This window comes from Acipenser ruthenus, chromosome 9 (genome assembly GCF_902713425.1).
Source record: "Acipenser ruthenus chromosome 9, fAciRut3.2 maternal haplotype, whole genome shotgun sequence".
Taxonomy (NCBI): domain Eukaryota; kingdom Metazoa; phylum Chordata; class Actinopteri; order Acipenseriformes; family Acipenseridae; genus Acipenser; species Acipenser ruthenus.
The window spans coordinates 50,412,380-50,432,888 of NC_081197.1; the positions used below are offsets into that span (position 1 = coordinate 50,412,380).

At 37.6% G+C, this 20,509-nt stretch overlaps 1 protein-coding gene across 2 annotated transcripts; it reads right to left on the reverse strand.

Moving 5' to 3' along the window:
* Positions 1–3,461: 3,461 nt before the first annotated feature.
* LOC117405112 (T-box transcription factor TBX19-like) lies at positions 3,462–19,355 on the reverse strand. Of its 2 annotated transcripts, XM_059030190.1 has the most exons (9): positions 18,919–19,355; positions 14,590–14,733; positions 14,206–14,470; positions 10,866–11,000; positions 10,604–10,665; positions 9,845–9,906; positions 6,696–6,878; positions 5,839–5,980; positions 3,462–4,226 (listed from the first exon to the last, which is right to left on the reverse strand). In XM_059030190.1, the coding sequence occupies exons 1-9, from the start codon at positions 19,143–19,145 to the stop codon at positions 4,061–4,063; spliced, it is 1,386 nt and encodes a 461-aa protein (XP_058886173.1). In that variant the 5' UTR covers positions 19,146–19,355; the 3' UTR covers positions 3,462–4,060. The 2 variants fall into 2 exon arrangements, with proteins under 2 accessions (XP_058886173.1, XP_033863804.3); XM_034007913.3 differs by lacking the exon at positions 14,590–14,733.
* Between the last annotated feature and the right edge of the window lie 1,154 nt (positions 19,356–20,509).

The window sequence follows — 20,509 nt, forward strand, 5'->3', positions numbered from 1 at the left end:
CAGGTACAGAAAGCAGCAGCATATACTGCATCTGCATAATCCGCCGCCCATCTGCCGGAACTAAACTTGTTCAGACTTGTTGTACTGTAACATTTTTGTAATGGTGAAACTAGGTGTACAGAGCAAAACAAAGCATTTATAACTTAAATACAGTATCTGACTTTAAATGGGCATATCGCCAAAGCACATAGTAAGACTAATGTACTGTGACGGTTCATTTTTTCCCATAGAAAATACAACTAACAGTAGCAACCAACTTTTTGTTGGTGCCAGACAGTTTTAGTTTAATAACATGTTCAGAGTGAACCCTGAATTGAAATTTTTAAAAAGTAGCGATCCTGTCAGCCGCCATGTCCCCTGGTCCCCAGGTCCTGCTCCTTTATGTCCCCTTTAGGCTGTTTCGGTTTACATTTTTGCTTGACATTTTGCAGAAACTGTGACATGTTATCGAACAGCCGACGTGAATCGGCAATGTTGATAGTTAACATGCAGCTCAGGAATTCCTGGGAGATGAAAGCCTCAGCGTGATACAGGAGTATGCCAGCAGAGGGCGCCAATGTTCAAATTAAAACTGCAGTGTCCCTGGTTCAATTTTATACTTCATCATCATGGGTTGTTCTTTACAACATTCCATGTAAGAAGAAACAATACGGTTTTTTTGTTTCTTTTTTTTTTTTACTGGATATACAGCAGATATGCTTTTAAAAAGTTTGCACAGCTTACGGTTGCTGCTTTTACAGCACATTTGAAGAGTCTGCTTTTAGATGTCTGGTTTAACATCTAAATTATTCAGAAAGAATAAATCAACATATATTTCTTTGTAAGCATTGCTCGACTTAGACCCAGAGGAGCCGTGCGACTTCCACACCCTCTCCACGTCTCTCCAGCGCCGCTTTGGAAAAGTGGAGTCCGCCATCAACCTGTGACGAATGTGTGAGAGAGGCAGCACCTGTATTGAAAACCAGAAGAAAGTGGGTGAAAAAGGAAGTTGTGGAAGATGCAAAGGCTGCCCTTTGAATCAGTGATATAATGGGGCAAGTTCAGCTCCTCCTACATGGAGTAAAGTACCTTGCTCAAGGATACAACAGCAGTGTCCCCCACCTGGGATTGAACACTTAATAGACTGAAACCAGATAGACCAAAAAACCATAAGTATCTATTGCACGACATAAGACCCACCTTGATATACATCAGGTTGTAGAATGCACTGGTGAAATCTACACTTAGAAAACCGAGTTCTGTTTTGGTCTCTGCATTACCAAAAGGACATTTTGCTCAGCGCTGCCAGGAGCAGTCACGCTAATCGAGGATGGTGTGAGTTATGAAGATAGCCTGAGGGAACTGAACCAATGACTATAAGTCATTGAAAAAGACTTTGAGTCGAAACATTTGTGTGACAGAGATTGACTGATTCTTGGTGTTAAATCTCCCTCCTGACCTGTGAGGGCGCTGTGTAAAGGGAACAGAATGCCCTGGACTAGATGGCCCGACAGTTCATTCCCAGGGTTAGGTGGAAGTCGGCCATCTAGAAAGGGGACTGAGCTATGGTACACTAAATCATCGACCCGGAAGGTTAACGGTGTGGCATCCGCGGATCGGAGGAGCGGGTGTGCTCGTTAACCAAGGGGTCATGGTTGACGGTATATAAAGGGGACGTAGTGAGGTGATCTGTTCCTTGTGATGGTTACGCTAAACCGAAAGGACCTGTATAGAGAAAAGCACTGTGAGTGTTTTGTTTGTTTGTCCGTCTCGTCTTTAATAGAACTGTTTGTTTGTTATTAGATTAGACGGCTAACACAATCCGGAGCTGTCGCTTAGGGCCAGCACTAAAACCGGACAACACTGCACATTGTATCACAGATAACTTGTACTTCACCACGAGCATTACAGCACTCACTTTGGACTTGTGACCGTGTTTGTGTTTTATGTGTATGTACTGGATTATTGTTATTTACGGGACTGGAACCCATAATTATCCACGGCGCAATACGCATCGCTGTGTACTGCCAGCCAGCCCTCCTTTTGTTTACTGTTTGGTCATCAGACCGTTTGGATTTACAAAATAAAACAGAAACCATTTCAGCCGTACTTTGGTGTCTGTCTTTCATTGTGGGATTACTGCACCAGCTCTACACCTGCACACTTATTACCACTATGCTACAGTTTGTCCATGATCTTTAGTTTCTTTTCGTATTTGGAGACACATTTAGAACAAATGGCAGGAGACAGCGTGGCTGGTATATGGAATGGGTTACCAAGCCATGCTGCTGCTGATCACTGGTATCCTTTGAGAGCTGACTAAACAACGTTCTGGGATCAATCAAACAAGCACTGGTGGGCTGAATGGCCTCCTCTTGTTAATAACTTTTCCTAAGTTGCTGTGAAGCTCTCATTCAAATGACTGTTTATCTCACAACAGCCATTACATCCAGAACACTGTAACCTTGAATGAGATAAATGAACTATTTCAGCTGTCAAGCATCTCCCCATTATAATCCTTGGAACCTGTACAAAACCTGTTCACATTCATGTACATCAGAAATGTGGTGTCGCTTGCCAAGTCCTTATTGGAGGCATTGAGTTTTCATTTTATTACGAACATGTGAAAACAACCATTATTTGAAAAACGCTTTGAAGAGGGCAAACAAATATTACAGTATTATAATTATGTTTTTTTTGGTAAACAAATAAATGCAAATAATAGCAATAATTGCAATATATTGCCTGTATGTGCAAGTATCAGAAGCTATTCTCTGCTGCCTACAGAAAGTAAACTTTGATTTCTAAGTAAAAACATGGTTATCATATTTAAGGTGCTTTGGTACCTTTTTTAATGTGCATCTTTTTCATGTATTGTCTTCCAATACTCATAAACTGACATAGATCTAACAAATTAGCATGGGTACCCCTGTTCTTTAAATCAATGTTGTTGTTTTCTACTGTATAACGCTTGGGATTCTAATGTTTGTTATGGGATAAACAATTTTCAAAAATGTATTGTGGCAGGCTATTGACAAGGACTGGGAGAACCAAACATATTTCTCTTGTACTCCCATTCAGCCACTGGCTGCCAGTTTGTCTTCAGAACAATTCCAAGATCCTGTCCCTAACTCTGCATATGGTCGGGCCCCTGCATCTAAATGAGCTCAGTCTCTTCACTCCCCTGACCTTGGTTTACTTTTCACCCCCAGTACCAAGCACTCAAGGTCACAGGGCTAATGCGTACACTCCCAGACTGTGAAATTCCCCCTCCCCTCCCTCTATCATAGACTCTGGTACAGGGGATGTTTTTAAATCTTGTTTTATGCAAAACATAGCTTGTGGCATTTGTTTCGAACCAGGTCTATTCAGCTGACCTGAACACTGCAATTTAAATCATTAAAATTGAGTCTTTCCTGGCATTTGCTTTTAAATACTAAAATGCACTTCATTCTCTTGGCACAAAAAAGGTCCCACAGTGCTGAGATATGCTACTGTTTATTACACAGTTATTGCTTTTTAATGAACATTAGGCAATACAAATACAAAACACATATAAATAACAAATATCCACTTTTTGTAATATGTGCAGAACACACTTAAAGTCTATATCATTTGTAATTTTAAAAGGCGTACATCTGTACACATTTTCTTGAAAATAAACAAAGAAGTATAAATTGAGGCACTTTTAATGTGGGGGGGGGGGGGGGGGCAAGGGTTCAATGCGATGACCATGCCCTTAGAAAAGTCTCCCATAGTAAAAGCATAGTAACATGTAATAAAGCATATAAAGCATAGTGAAAGCATGGTAAAGTGTATAGGTAAGCATTATAAAGCACAGAGAGGTGTGGTGAAGTATGTTGAAAACATGGCTAACCATGGTAAATGCAATGTATAACCATGGGAATACTGCAAAATGACCGTGGAAATTTACTCTAGTAAACCTGTCACCAGCTCTCCCAACCACATTTGCTATCATGACGGCCAACCATTAATTAACATATGCACTCTGATCCCAGATTAAGATGCCATAACCCTGTAACTGTTTGATCATCTTTAGGTGAGGATTAAACTCTTTCCATTAGAAGGCGTGAGATGAGAGTGTTGTCCAGTGTGCATGCTCTCCTGGCGTTTCCATGGCAGCGGATCCTCGCAGCACTTGGTTCTGAGAATAACTCATAGCTCCCCCTGCAGGACTGGAGGTGTTGACAGTGCAGTTGCTGACAGTCCATAGACAAGGGTGCTGACTGGGAACAAACAGAACACAGACTTAAAACACGGACACAAACACAAACTTGTTATGGAATGCTCTGTATTATGCAGTAGCAGGCCACTTTCTGTACAGAGGAAAGTGTTTTGGGGAAAAAAAAAAGTAATTATGGAATTGATCCAATTAAAGTAATTTTAGCTATCTCCTCCTGTATCTCTACCTGTCTCTCAGCCACCTCTTCCTGGATGCACTCGCATCATCTTAAACTCAACCTCTCCAAATCAGACCTCCTTTTCTTCCCCCCCTTCCTCCCCCACCACTGAACTCTATCTCAAGTCTTCTTGAATTCACCACCCTCTCTCCCTCCTCATCCACTAAGAACCTTGGTGTCACCCTCGACCCCTCCCTCTCCTATTCTCAGCACATCTCTACTCTGGCACTTCTGTCGCTTTTTCCTCAGCAACATACGCAGCTCCTAGTTCAGGCCCTTGTACTGTCCCGCCTTGACTACTGCAACTCCCCCCCCCCCCCCCCAGTGATGGAACGACCTACCCACAGATATCAGGACTGCTCAGTCCCCGACCACCTTTTGGCATCTCCTCAAGACACACCTGTTCAGACAGCATCTGTAAACCTCACAACGACTATACTGGACTATATGGCATCCAATTGTATCAGTACTTGCATTATCTTTTACTTGCACTTGACTGCTCCACACTTTGCTGTATTCTACTACTGCTCTCAGTCGATACTTTCTGTATCTTGTACTTCATTTTACTCTTAAAGGTAACTGTATTCACATTTTTTGTAAGTGCTCTTATTTGAAATCGTTGTTATCCATTTATTGTACTTACAACTTGCTCCTAATGGAATTTACTCTTATAACCAAATATTTTTAAGTTTAACTGCACTCAGTCATAATCACTCTCAAGCATAAATATTTACTGTATCTTTTACTTTCTCTCATTTGAATTTGCTCTTACTACTGATTTTATTGTATTTTATAACTGCTCTTATCTGTAATGTGATATTTTGTATTCTGAGACATGTGTCATATCAGACATACATTTTCATTTAAAAACATGATATCTGGTACTGCATTCTATACCTCATTCACAGGTTATCGGTTTGCTTTTGCAGTTGCTGGGTCATTTCACCTCAGCAGTGTGTTCTGGGTCAGAGCATGTTGCAGGCTGAAAGCACGTCACTCAGTAGGGGAGGCTGCTGATTGGTTATTGACAGGAAAGAAGACAGTGAAGGGGTGGGACAATTTTAACCTCCAGGTAATTTACAGATCTATTTTGGGCACGGTATTCAGTTCTATTAATATTCATAATTAAGTCTGAACATTTATGTTATGCTGAACTTGTCTCTTACGGCATACAACCGTCTCCCAATGTATGATATCCATTACAATAATCATCTTTACTTATAAAAAGAACATCATGTAATTGCAGAGGGAGGGGTATAGGTCTAGGAATTTTGATGAATTCTCAATCTACATACAGTAGAGCTCAACCATTCCAGATTCTTAATATTGTTAGTAAAGGAGGTGAAGCAGCAATTTAAATACGGAAGCCACCACGTGTTTTATCTCGAAGCCTGTCAATGACCTCTGTCCTGGACATTTCCCAGCTGTGTGTTCTCACCTGGCACTGGAGCTGGCTGCTGCAGACGCGGGGGTGATGGGCAGCATGCTGGCGTGGGGTGGTGTTGGCGACAGAGCTGAGCAGTTCTCATGAGCAGGGAAAACCGGTAAGCTGCTCAATGTGCTCTCTGTCAGCGTCACAGCTTTAAAAAAGGCAAAGTAAAATGATTAATAGGCATCAAACTGCTACATATTTCTCTCCTGGCCTGAGAAAAACTTCAGCTCCAGAGAAAATTGTAATGGATATCAAACTTTGTTTAATTACTCACGAGTGGAAGTTTTGTGACTAGCGCCCAATGTTACAATATATAGAGGTTATATACAATCTATCAAAAAAATGTACTCATTATGTTATTACCAGTTCCAGATTATGATAACAAAATATAAAAAAAATTAGATTCATGTATATAACCATCCTAAACTAAAGTGTTAATGTTCATATACAGCACTTCCAGTCCTGTTCCACTGGGGTCTGGATTAAATTAAAATGATGGCACAACCTTAATTAAATATTGCTATGACGTTTTTTCAACATGTATTGTCATTAACACTGCTCTCCAGTGCACAGAAAAATTGCACCCAGCCACAACCCACATGTGCATCGTCAGACCACAATAAACTATAAAAGACTAATTCATTCACAAAAAAAAACTGGACTGTTAGTGGCCCTAGGACCAGTGGTTAATTTGTATTTGGTCATTTAAAAAAATGGGGGATTGCTCCCAAAGTAATTTCACTGTTACTCAGACTGCTTGTCTCATTGATCAAAATGACAGATGTGTGTTTTCTTTATAGTACAAACAAGCTTGTGGAAACCTGAATTGAAGAGTGCAAGGCACCCCTTGCTGGCTGTGTTACCTGAGGAGTGATTGTGATGGATGTAGGGCGTGGGGTAGGGGGCTGACCGGTGATGGTGTAGGGAGGAGTAGCGCTCGTAGCTGTGGTGAGAGGGGTTAGGAGGCAGAGGCAGGCCCCCGCCGTACTGATAGTTAGGGCTTCCAGGAGCACACAGGGCTTCTGAGTTTGAGATCAACCAGCCACCTGCCAGTGAAACAACACTGAGAACATCAACACCAAACACGTACAACATCATATTCACTTTATAACAGTGTACACTTGGGGCCTGATTCACGTACCAGTGGTAAAACTGGAGTTAATGACTCAACAAGGGAGCACATTTGTAATAAGTTTGTTACATGAGTTACTATTTTAAGCAACAGTAATGTGTATTATTGTATACTGTATATGATTTTCTGTGACTTGTCTTTTTTTGTGAGATTATTATTGTTGAGGCACATAGAAAACGTAGGTCTGAGATATCAGCATTCAAACAATTCCTGATTTAATTAAGTGATTACAATTCCGTACTATAATTAATAAATTTTTAGTCATTCTACCTGTAGCCTATATTGAAACAGACAGTGGGTGAAAGCTGGACAAAACTGCCCGGAAGGGGCACTAATTGAAAACTATACCACATGATTACTCCATCTCTATAGTGTACATATTAAAAAGAATTATCATTATATGAATTTTCATATATTTTGTCATAAATTGAAATGCTTCTGGAGCAAGACAAAACTGCCCCGAAGGAGCACCAATGAAACCCATAGAATGATCATTATTTTTAATATATAGACTAGAGTAATTGAGCGGTACCGTTTTCAAGATGTTTCGCTTTGTTTTAGAACCCTGTCCGGGTAGTTTAGTCTTGGTCCAGCTTTCGAGCACTCCCATTAAAACATACGTGCTGCTACAGCTCAATTGCATTTAGTTGAATAAACTATAAAATGAAATGTGGAAGTCAAGGAACAAAACACAGCTAATCAAGGAGAGGCATCATTTGGAAATCAATATTGCAAACTAAAATAGTGAACAAAAAAAATTTTGGACTGAATTAGAGTGAAATACTAAAGAAAAAATAGCCTTGGCAAAAAATCAGCTTGAGGGGTGAACCGCCGCTGGATACTTATTTAACCCCTCTGGAAATAAAAGCACAATCAACTATTTACATGGAAAGTATCTAAGGATTGGGGGAACGGATAAGGCATTCAGTCTTCAGACATTGTATGTATCTCCAGGTTTGTTCAAATAGGCTATGTAATATAAGCACACTTTTGCTTTTATTTAATTTGTAACCTACATTCATATTTATTCATTGGGTGGGTGTGTATTTGCAATAAGGTAATGTAATAGGATTATATATAACCTTTTGTTGCAGAAACAATACATTCTTAAGAATTTGGTGGCAAATGGTTCATTAGAAGCATTCTCTGTGAAATCTGCAGCAAGACAAGCATAGGGATTTGGTAGCCGAAACCCTGAAATAGATGGTGGCTTGAACCAGGGAACTTTTTTTTTTTTCATTGCCTTACTATCATATTCAAACTGCACACAAAGACAGAAAGAAAACACAGTAATAGGGCATATTGGACACTGATCACACAAGACATATTAAACAGACATTTCCCTACATCTCCAAAATGTTTGATTCTTGGTTTGCCAGAACATGCTCAACATTTATCACCCAATTTGATGCATTGGGTTCTAGTGTTAATCGTCTAATAATACGAAGGGGTGCAAATCGTTTTGAAAATGGGTGCTAAACTGTTTAAAACGTTTAGCACCAGAGAGCCTACTGGTGCTAAATTATCAAACCCTGCCCTAATAGAGTCCCCTTCCCCCGCTCTTCAATTTGTTTTTAGTGCAGTTACACTTCCCACATGACACAAACCTTCTGTCCTGTGTATGTGGATGAGTGTGAGTAGTGCAGACCCAAGAGAAACTATTATCATCTATGGTTGCTAAGGAGTAAATAAATCATTTGCTCCAAGAAAAACCATTTTCCCACCCACAGTACTGAGATGGACGCACATGATTGGAGCAGGATTAAGCCCATTGTCTCTTCATTATTCTCCCAAGCCGCGGCGCTTAATGCATTCTATTTATTTCATCATATGTGATGTTTTTCACGCATAATGTAGTCTACTGAACAGGCTAATCAACACATCCATAAATTGTTAAATTGTGTCAGTTACTGTGACTTATAAAAGGTGTTTGCCAAACAAAGAAATAATAAAATAATAATTATAAACAATCTGAAAGATTCCTATAGGATATTCTTATAGGAATGTGTAGTATTTAGGTGTATGACTTAATTATAATAAGTATAATAGGAAATAACACACACATAACATGTTAAATGCCATAAAATTACAGAAAATTAAGCTGATAAAAAACAGATACTGCATGCCATCACCTGGTAGCAGATTCCACTGCTGGGAAATTGGTTACATTTATTCAGGGTCTGATCTGGGATGGACGGGATTTCCCTTGCCTAATTCTTGCTCACTGACGTCTTCTACAGTATGTAACCAAACATCTTCCCATACTCCCATGTATAAAAATCGGGTTAACACCTCATTTATTTAAAAGCTGGCCTCCATTGAGAAGGTGCTAACAAGTGTCCTAAACCTTGCATAGATTGTATAATTAACACAGGAATGCCCCAATTGCATTCACAAAGTGCTATTAAGAAAATATGTTAATAGCACTAATTCAAGCACACAGACTGACCTTTGTGAGTTAGATAATTTGCTGAAGAAGGATATTAGCACTGATATGAAGTCAGAAATGGTACTTACTCATAACGGTACTGTCAATGTCAAGTTTTTGTTTTTCAAGACTAGCTAATATGCTGCTCGTAAAGAATCCTTCATAAAATATTATTAATCACATTGTCAAGCGCTGCATTTCAATAAAGATGTTAATGAGTTTAAATTAAAAAAAATTCCCATAACGGTATCAACAACATGTCACAGAGATATCTGCTGTACAGCAAACCTCTGGATATCAACTTCGATTCTAAAAATGACATTTCTAAAATTGAGTAGAAAATGTGAGTTGCACATGGTTAATAAAACACTTTAACGTTTCAGTTACTGTAGTCCTATCGTGTTTTACATTTCTTGTTAGGGCCTCATCGCTCTACTGTTTACAGGACTTACAGTGGGGCATTCCCATGTGCTGGTTTTCAGAGGGGCTTTCCAGGATGTCCTTAGGATGGGTTCTGAGGAGGCAATGAAAAGGTAACAATAACATGGTGATAATCACAGTGAGATGAAAACATGAAGTAAACCCTATTGAGTTCAGAGGAAGTCACAGGACGTATTACAGCAAAACTGATATTGCAGTTATGATAGATAGAGATAGATAGACAGATAGATAGATAGATAGATAGATAGATAGGAGACCAAGAAGACGACCTCCAGGAAGATGGCAAGATGAAATTGGGAAACACGCCGGAGCAACGTGGATGAGGGAGGCAGCAGACAGGCTTTTGTGGAAGAATCTTGGGGAGGCCTTCATCCATTAGTGGATTGAGAAAGGCTGAAGATGATAACTGCAATATCAGTTTTTAGGATTTTAGGATTGAGACAATTAAAAAAAAAAAAAAAAAAAACTATGAACAATTTAGATATTTTATTTAAACATGTAATATCTCAAAAGTCTACTTGAAGCCATAATAGTTCAGTATTTCATGTTAGATTTCGAAATGTCACATTTTTCAATTTTTGTTAGGTTTTCGTTAAGTATATGGAAAAGCAGTATGTCTTTAAATATGTTAAGGTGACATTATTCAGCAACTTTCATTGGCCTGGAGTGAATGCTTTGTAAATTTAATTTTTTTTTTTTTTACGGATCTAAACACATCTAATAAACAACACACGCTTGTTTAATATGGGGTGTTCACTATGTGGACTTACCTTTCCTTTGCATCCAGGAAGGCTTTGGCAAAAGGGTTGTACTTGATCTTCAGGGCTGTAATCTTGAAAAGAAAAACAAATAAAGTGGGAAATAGACAATTAAAGCAGGTCTGTTTGGATTTCTGTCTCTCTGTTTGGATGTATTGCTTAACTGTTTCAGCACTGAATAAACTGTATACAGGTCTGCAGTGTTGAATAAGTTATATATGCAGTATCAACTACAATGGTTGTTAAAGGACTTTTTGAATGGATTTGTACAGACCTCTTCATTCTGGTATGCTGTCACAGCAATAAACTGCGTTTCGGGGAACAAGAGATTGGTGACCATCTTGTGACTCACTCCAACTCGAATGATGTGGATCTGGGGTTCGTACTTGTGTAGAGAATTCAACATAATCTGGAAGAAAGGGGGCCAGATATGTCACTCAACAATATATTCAATGTCGACAAGGTACCATTCTTAAATATTTCAACACTACATTCAAATTAAAAGGGTCTTTGCCTAACATGCCAATGTAAGCTCACAAATGATCATAGGCCTATTAAAACCCAGTGGGTGTTTTTGAGGATCACTAATAAAGCCATATACATATTTTCAACTCAATGCAGTTCATAGTTTACAAGAGTCTTGAGCTTTCATAGAAACAAATAAAAATCTAAACATTAATAAAAGCAGTATGGAGTAGTGGTTAGGGCTCTGGACTCTTGACCGGAGGGTTGTGGGTTCAATCCCCGGTGGGGACACTGCTGCTGTACCCTTGAGCAAGGTACTTTACCTAGATTGCTCCAGTAAAAACCCAACTGTAAAATGGGTAATTGTATGTAAAAAATAATGTGATATCTTGTAACAATTGTAAGTCGCCCTGGATAAGGGCGTCTGCTAAGAAATAAATAATAATAATAATAATAAAAGAAAACATAAAAATAGCATGTGTGCTGCAAGCTCGCACACACTTAAACACTTTGCCAAATCCCCACTGTGTCCTATTGCCTTTACCAAACATCCCATTTTCGAGCATGAGTGTTGATCTGATGGACCCCATCACACAGCCTACGTGTCAGACACTGCTAACCAACAAGAGCATTCAGAGGGACTGGTATCCTTGTAGCTTTAGAACTGTCACCCAGAATTGTTCAGGAGAGTGACCCAATACTACAGACAGCAAACACCTGGCTGTGTCCCTCAGGATTTATCAACACACTCAATACATAGGTACCCCTGTACCTCAAGCTCTTCAGAATCATAGCTTAACCACAACCATAGCTTAACCACAGCACAAAAGAGCCAGGCTCTCATGTGAAAGCTGTTATAGACCTGGTATATTTCCCTTTGCATTACCTCATACCTCATCATTCTGAATTTACAGCCTGGTTGGAAAATCAGTCAAGGTGCTTCACTGTCATTTAAATTGCACCTGGGTTTCTGTTCTGCGAATGGTTGTCATAGCAGCCGTTCGTTCAGTATCATAAGTCTATGTTTTGGCAAAGCTCACATTAAAAAGCCTAGATTTTTGGTCCTGCAAGAAGCCTGTTGATATAAACATTTTAATACCCACCCCCCCACCACAAAGTGCTCATCAATGCTGTTCATTATAGCTTAACTTTGCAGCAATGGCCAAAAGTTTGCTTCATAAAGTCGAATGAAACCTGCTGAATAATGTTACCTTAACATATTGAAATACATACTGCTTTGTAGTTTTCCATATACTTAATGAAAAACTGACAGAAATTTACAAATGTGACACTTCTAAATCTAACATGAAATACTACTATTATGGCTTCTGGTAGACTTTTGCGACATCATTTTGTAGCTTCTTTGATTACATGATGTTAAATAACAATTTATGGATGTGTTGATTATTCTTTTTTAATTATGTCTCATTCCTAAAATTCTAGGTGATGCAAAATTTGTGACCATAGCTGTAGTGTGAGAGTATACACTTCTAAAACCTTCAGCATTTCCAAATACATCATTCACAGGCTTACCCTCTCTGACAGAGAACCTAATAGCAGCAAAAAGGTGTTAAGCCTGATGTAGATGTTTTGTGTTTCCCTCGGGGTAGTTTCAACAGACCTGGCCAACCTACCTCTGCCTCTGTACATTTATTGAGCTTGCTCCGTAATTTAACAATTATTATTTAAAATGCCTGAAAAAACAAACCATTTTCATATTTAATTGAGAGCTTAGCTTTACCTTTAACATCAAAATCATTGAAAAGGACCAAATGCCCATCATTTTTTTTCAGAACATCTAAAGACTGAGGGCTAAATTGACATAAAAAGATAATTATTATAATGTACAACTAAACACAGCAATTATTTCACTTATTGCCTGGTTCTCATTCCTGGTCCGGCAGTGTTGCCAACATAGCATTTAATGCCAAAGAAAGCGGAGAAGGGGGAACACAGTACAAACAAATACCAGCCACGATTTCAGCTCTGAAGTCATTCTTGAAAAAAAAAATTTAAAAAATAACAAACGCAGTCTCTGAAAGCCTGGATGACTACCTGAAGTATAGCTCTCTTTTTAAACATCAGGAAGTCCATTAAATCCCAAAAGAGGCAATTAAGACCTGTTTATTCCTGTTTACATGCACTCCCCAGTGAACAAAGGGTCTCCATGGGTGAAGTGGCCCGAGAGGGTTTCTCTAATTGTATAAATGCACACTTGATATTTTTTGATTGCTGTGCCTGTGAGGCTGGAGAAGGTTTCTAAAAGCCTTGTTGGGCCCCAACACACTAATGACTTGGCAAGATCCTCAGAGCAGGGTTTCTAAGAGGACTGGCGGGTTAGGAAGAAAATATTGTTGTTCTAGAAACTTTTTTTTTTTTTGGTCTCAATACTATAACTATATATTTAGTTGTAACTTAAGGCAAGCGACATCTCTATGCAGTGCAGGAAGTGTGATGGAGATGCTGGTTTGCAGTACTTGTGTGTTGGTCTTGCTTACTTCTGGTCCTTGATTAGTCTTTGCTTTTACAGTTGCTTCAAAAAAGTGTTTCACATTTTTCCAATATTTGATATTAATTATAAATAACATGCGACTAAATTTCCATTAAATTATGTTTGTTACAGTATGCCATTAAAAGTTGTGACCAGGTCTTTTTTTTGTTATAGTAAAATACTGTATGGCAACGCAAACACCTTATTTTGCTGAGCATACTGCGTATCATTTTAAAACAAACTATTTACAAAATGTTGTTCACAAAATACCAATTATTTTAGGATGGTACTAAACATTGATTTAAATTTCAAAAAGCCTTTACAAAACACTGGGTCTGAAAAAGACAAGCTCCGTATTGCCCACTCTGTACTGCCTTGTAAAAAGCAACAGATTATCATACAGTACCTTCAAACGAGTTAGGGGAGCTACAATATATTTTATTTATACAGTATCTTCTAGCAATTGTAAACATTCAGTGTGCAGTGGAAGAATAGTAAAAATTTGCCCAAATAAAGTATAGCACACATGTTCATAAATTTCCATACTAACTAATTAAGGCTGAATTATTCCAATGGCTGGTTCTTAAAATAAATTACTACCAAGTGCGGTACAGTAAATGTTAAGGATTGTTTTATTAAAGTAACAGAGACTGGATACCTGTCCTCCCACATTGAGCTTGTTGGTCAGCTTGACTTTGCTGAAGGAGATGGGGGATTTCATCCAGTGAGCTCCGAAGTTGGGGGAGTCAGGGTGGATGTACACGCAGCTGTGGGCCTGTGGCTCAGGCTTGCCAGCAGGGATCCACTCCCCGTTCACGTACTTCCAGCGATGACTGTCAGCAGGCGCAAAGTCCAGCAGAAAAGAGTACATGGCGTTGGGATCCAGACCTGACACACTGACCCTGAGCACAGGGAACATTCTCCTGCAACAGCCAGAGGAAGAAAGAGCAGAAGGGTGACATGAAGGTCACAAACACCACAATCAAAGTTTGTTTTGATAGAAGTTACTATCAGCACAAAAAACAGAGCTTAACCGAAGTACCAATAGTTATTTCTACTACCACTGTGCACTGTGTATGTCATTTTTAGTAAACGTGTTTTCTCGAAGACGAGACTGCCGAATCCTGCGTGTGAAGCGTCTGTAGCCAGGCTGAGGTCAGGAGCTGACGTTTCGGCGGGCGTGTACCTGAAGTCAGGAATAAAAGATGGGATTCAGGCATGCGGCGAACCTAGTATCAGAAACTGCACGCATTGACTTGGCCAGAGTGTTTGGGAAAGGCTGCATCAAAGCAGAACTGAGGTCAGGATAGGAATCATGGGGAAAAAGGCCCTCTCCTGCACCCCCCCGAACTGTGCCTTAAGGCTGACATACATATATATATATATATATATATATATATATATATATATATATATATATATATATATATATCTCACACACACACAGTAGATGCTGGTTATTAGCAACCCTAATAAATACAACTTTCGGTTATTAACATTTGCACGGGAACCAATCCCATCCCACAGACTAATGTTAATGGACTATGTGAACCCGGTGATAAACAAGTACGGGTAGCAGAAAAGTTTGGCAACTCAAAATCTGTTGTATGCCACATTTTTAAATTGACTATGAAGCTGCATGCAAAATTGAGATTGATTTACAGCTGGAGGTGGCGAATCGTAAAAAAACAAACATTGGACAACTACTTCTTTTAAAATGATGCTTCTGTATTAAATGTAAGTCCTGTATGCCAAGTGTGTTTACTGTTTTTAAGGATATTGATAGTACGTTGTTGTAGTACTATACTGTATGTACAATACAGTACTGTGTATATGATTTTGTTTTACACATGTGTAGTATTAGTAAACAGTTGTTTGTTCTGATATTTGGTGTTTTTCGTGTTTATTTTTTAACACTGTAATGAACCAAGACGTGTATTTCAGTGCGTTGTTTCTGCAACTATAGTATACATCGTTTTTCCAGATACATACACTTGAAAATGTGGCTTTTCACTTACTAACAACGTTCGGTTAATAACCGAATAAGCTTTTTGCTTTATATATATATATATATATATATATATATATATATATATATATATATATATATATATATATATTACACACACACACACACACACAAGGGGTTTTAATGTTAACATTTTCTATTGACCGGTTAATCATCCGATCTACGATCTATTAATCAATTAATCACACCTGTTTGCTAGGGATATGACATTCTATTGAAAAACAATTACAAGTAATCACTTTTAGTGACGTAATGCCATGTCTAAAAGAAAAAGATTAATCGATAAGCAAATGTTGCAAGTTGCAGTCTTTTTCTTCTTTCTGAGATAGTGAAATATTGGGTATACCATCCAGTTGCCCCTTTGCAAAGGTCTTTATAAGTACCCATTTTTCTAGATTTCCTTGCACGCGACTTTTGATTCTGCTGTTATTGTTTGTAACAAGCACTGTACTGAGAATCTCACAGAAATCACTTGAAGTGGGAAAACACAGTTCTAGATATAGCCATTTCTAATTTTCAAAATATTGAAAAACACTACTGAGACAGAACCATCATTTTAATTCAAAACTTGTATACTAGTGATAGTATTTAAGAGGTAGAAATTCTCCCCCTCACACACATACACAAACAGACAGACACACATATGGCGTATTGTGGTCACAAACTGGATTCAATTACAATATACAGATCCACTTTATGTTCTAGTCTATTCATCTGTTTTATGGCGCTATTCAGTCAAATTTCCATATGCTGTATAAGAGGACACCCCTTAACACACCACTGCCTTTGAACTGAAAACACTGTAAACCTGTTAAACAGTAAGAAGATATAGAAAATGAATACGGACAGCATGCACTGTGCCTCTCTGATCCCCTAGAGGAATTGTTTTCCCAGATGCATCGCAGTCGGAGGTAGCATCTTCACCCCTAGCCCTTCGCTCAGTTTGGTAATTGATCTCCCAATTGATCTGTCCAGGGTCCTGGAATCGGTGGCTACCTCCAATGTATTTGTCCAATTCCTGTTTTGTTTTTTGTAACAGATTAAAAAAGTTAAAGGTTTGTGTACGCTCTCTTAGACAAAAAATGGTTCCTGGCTATTCTATAAATAAAACCATATGGGCTGTCAGTCTTTGTTTTAGGTTTTACCATTATATTATTATTATTATTATTATTATTATTATTATTATTATTATTATTATTAACATATTATATTAACATTATATTGTATAAAACATCTGTTCTATATGTTTACGGATTAAACAAAATAAAATTAAATAATGACAATAATAATAATAGTATCTTCCTAGTCTGTATAGAAATCATACACATGCATTACATTATATATATATATATATATATATATATATATATATATATATATATATATATATATATATATATATATATATGTGTGTGTGTGTGTGTGTGTGTGTGATTTCTATGTGGTTTTTTTAAGTAAAACAATTTGGTTCAGTTTGATGTCTGACGTCATATATTTGAGGCAATCAAAAACACCCAGACGTCATTGACTAAACTGATTTGGCAAATTAAGTACATCACAGTGAAATGTGCAATACATGTCGTCGTCTTCTTCTTCATAATATTATTATTATTATTATTATTATTATTATTATTATTATTATTAATAATAATAATAATAATAATAATAATAATAATAACCATTGTGGCATTTGATAAAGAATCACGTGATGTATATGCATATATATTATAAATAGATAACTAGATATTAAAGTCATTAAAAGCATACCACGAACTGTTTACACATTCTATGTTGGATGTTATCAATTGTATTGTACATCATTATTATTATTATTATTATTATTATTATTATTATTATGAAGAAGAAGAAAAAGAAGAAATAACAATGTGGTACCGTATGTCAATCAAACAAACAATTTATAAGTGAAAAAACAAAAAACAAATAAGTGAGTTATGTGAGACTCAAATGCGCAGTGTGGGGATGACTTGGAAGTATGGGATTTCTTAATAGGAGACTGTATAGATGTCATTGATAACGCTTTTATTAACCAGCAGCTATAATGTTTAATACATTACCAAGTCTGTATTTTTCCTTTTATTTCTCTAAGCCTACTCAACACTAAGTTTAATTGAATAAGTACTGACCGTTAATACGGAGAAAATTACAGACAATTAGCTAATAATCACTCTGCAATATCTAAATTATTGTCCTGTTCATGTAAATTGTGAACGGTTATTTTCCCATTATTGTATGGCTGTTAGCCGTCCCTTCTAAATGATTTATGCTGCTAATCTCTCATGAACCCTGTGCCTCTAGGCTCAGCGTCTTTTACTGATCGAAAACGACTTACTGTAGCCACATTTTTGTCGTCATTAAATAGTTAAGACCTGTACATCTCCTCAGATTTTAGTATCCCTTTGGTAGTAAATGTAACGTTTTTTTCCACCACGGTAATCAACCTGTCTAATCTCCCGCACCTGGTTCTATACAGTACACCTGTCCAAAACACCCTTATTCGTCCAGGCACATATTGGCTTTTGCAGGACAATTTAGGCATACTTATTTATCAATCAATCAATCAATCAATCAATAAAAGGCCAATATTAATAGTATGCCTCCTAAAGTGCGTAAATGCACGCTTTCCATATAGATGTGCCTGGTTTCTATGTGATTTTTTTAAAGTACAAAAAATAGGTTCAGTTTAATGTCTGATAAAGTAAATTTCATTCAAAGCAAACAAAAACACCCATACTCCAATTAATAAACTGATTTGGCAAATTAACTACAGTGAAACATGCTATAAAAAATAAATCAGTTTGGAAAAATAAAGGGCTGGTATTTTGAAAAATAGAACGCTGATTTAAAGCACATTGCTTCGGAAAACACCACAGTGAACAACTAAACAGGCTTTTTGACTAATTTTCAACATCTTTAAGTATCTTAAGTATGGAATAATTGGAACTTTAATAAAGTGTAACTTTAGATTAAAAACAAACAAACAAAAACAAACAAACAAAAAACACCTTTTAAAAAACACCAAGGTAACAAAAAAATGCATCGCATCTATCCTCCACTTCCTTTAGGACATATTTGGATCAATGCCTTAATAAATTAGTAAACATTCTGTTTTAAAACAAAATCTTATATCTGTATAATAAGTTCCAACAGCCAACTTTTTACTGGTTACTAGATTTCTCTATTAATACATTCATGAACAGATTGTGTTGTGTAAGAGCGTCTGAAGTTACTTTTGCACGTTATCCACTGTGAACTGGACATGGATTAAATATTCATAAACATAAGAGCGCTGTCTCTCTGGGCAGCACAGGTTAATAAACTGACCTTCCGTTCTTGGTGACGATCATCTCATTAGTGATCTCCTTGAATTTCCTCCAGAGTTCCCCATCCTCCAGAGACACTTTGAGTTTCTTCTCGGTGGGATCCCCCTTCTCTCGACCCGCCTGCAATTCACTTTCAACCACACTGAGCAAGCGGGAGATACAACACTCGCTGCCCTTCTTACAACGACTACTGCCTCCTAGATCATTCATGGCGATTTCTACTTTCATTGGGTGAACTAAAAGAAATAAAAAAAAAACTGAACAACAACGTATCAATCAATATCCAACAACACAGTAACTTCACAAGCTGGCTTTAAAAACGAATCAATTGGTCACAACTTTTGCCTAGGACTGCCGCTATACTGCACGGGGTTGAGCAGGGATGCGATTCAAATTCGTTGTCACTTCTGAAAATATGACACCATCTCCTGAGAAAGATCCTACCTCATTCCCAATTACTTGCACGGTCACATGATGGAGAAGTAATTTACCGATTGGTGATTTTATTAATTTTATCTTTAGAACAATTTTAGTCCAGACCTCCTCCCTTCTCCCACTCCCCAATTCGTTAAATGTGAAGCAAAACATTATGTGCAGCCCAACATTCTCTTAAGCAAAGAAATGGCTTATAATTATTATTTAATTGCATGGCAAACAACTCCAATTTAAGTACACATTATTTATATTAAAAGGTTACATACAAAAGCAGCTTCTTTATTTTAGAATTGCGAGACAAATCTATTTGAACACGTTGTTGCAAGTAATTAGGCGATGTACTACAAACTAAGGTTTTTATTTTACATTGTGTTTCTATTAATGTACTACATGACTCATTCAGCTCAAACCCATCTTTTAATCCAAGAGTTTTGAATGGCCCCTTTTAATATTCATGGACTGTAGACAAGTATCACTTAAAAACGGAGCACAGGTTTTACTATCTCATCTTTGAGAACCTACGTCATTTCTGCTCTTCATTCTGAATGATGAATATTTATGATTTAACGAATAAAGGTTAAACACACACACACACATCACCTTATTCATGACAGGCGTATCTTCAGATATGTTTAACCCTCTATTGGTCCTTCAAATACAGTTCACAATTAGTATGAATTACTATTTAAATGAAACATGTATACTTTTAAGTTGTTTTTTGGTTCTGTGGAGATACTTGACCATTTCTCAGTTACTTCATTGGGTAATCCTTTTGGAGGTTATCACAAATTAAGAAAATCTAAATTATATCCTTGTGTGTTCTGCATTTTTATGATTCATTCTACACATTTACATGGTGTCAGGTATCGAAAGTGAAGCTGTTTTCATGTCCATATTTCCCAACGTTATCACTACACCTCCAGCTCATGTGTCATGTTTATAGGAACACCCTGACATACATTTCTGTGGTTTCAGTCTAGTTCCTTGTGCACAGATCACAAAATACAACAACACATAGCTGCTAATGTGTGAATGGATGAGCTAGACCCAAGGTATACAGGTAGGGCTCTTATGGTTCCTGCTCTGTGGGTTCAGCACCTTGTATTGACAGAGGAACATGAGAATATCTCAGCAGACTTATGACCCCAGAGCGATCT

What these genes read in the sequence shown, in the direction of transcription:
- LOC117405112 (XM_059030190.1), bottom strand. Translation starts at nt 19,145, where the DNA reads ATGAAAGTAGAAATCGCCATGAATGATCTAGGAGGCAGTAGTCGTTGT. An exon ending in TTCCTGGATGCAAAGGAAAG is followed by an intron (nt 9,907 to 10,603) that starts GTAAGTCCACAT and finishes TTGCCTCCTCAG; the next exon opens with AACCCATCCTAAGGACATCC. An exon ending in GCAGCCAGCTCCAGTGCCAG is followed by an intron (nt 4,227 to 5,838) that starts GTGAGAACACAC and finishes GTTTGTTCCCAG; the next exon opens with TCAGCACCCTTGTCTATGGA.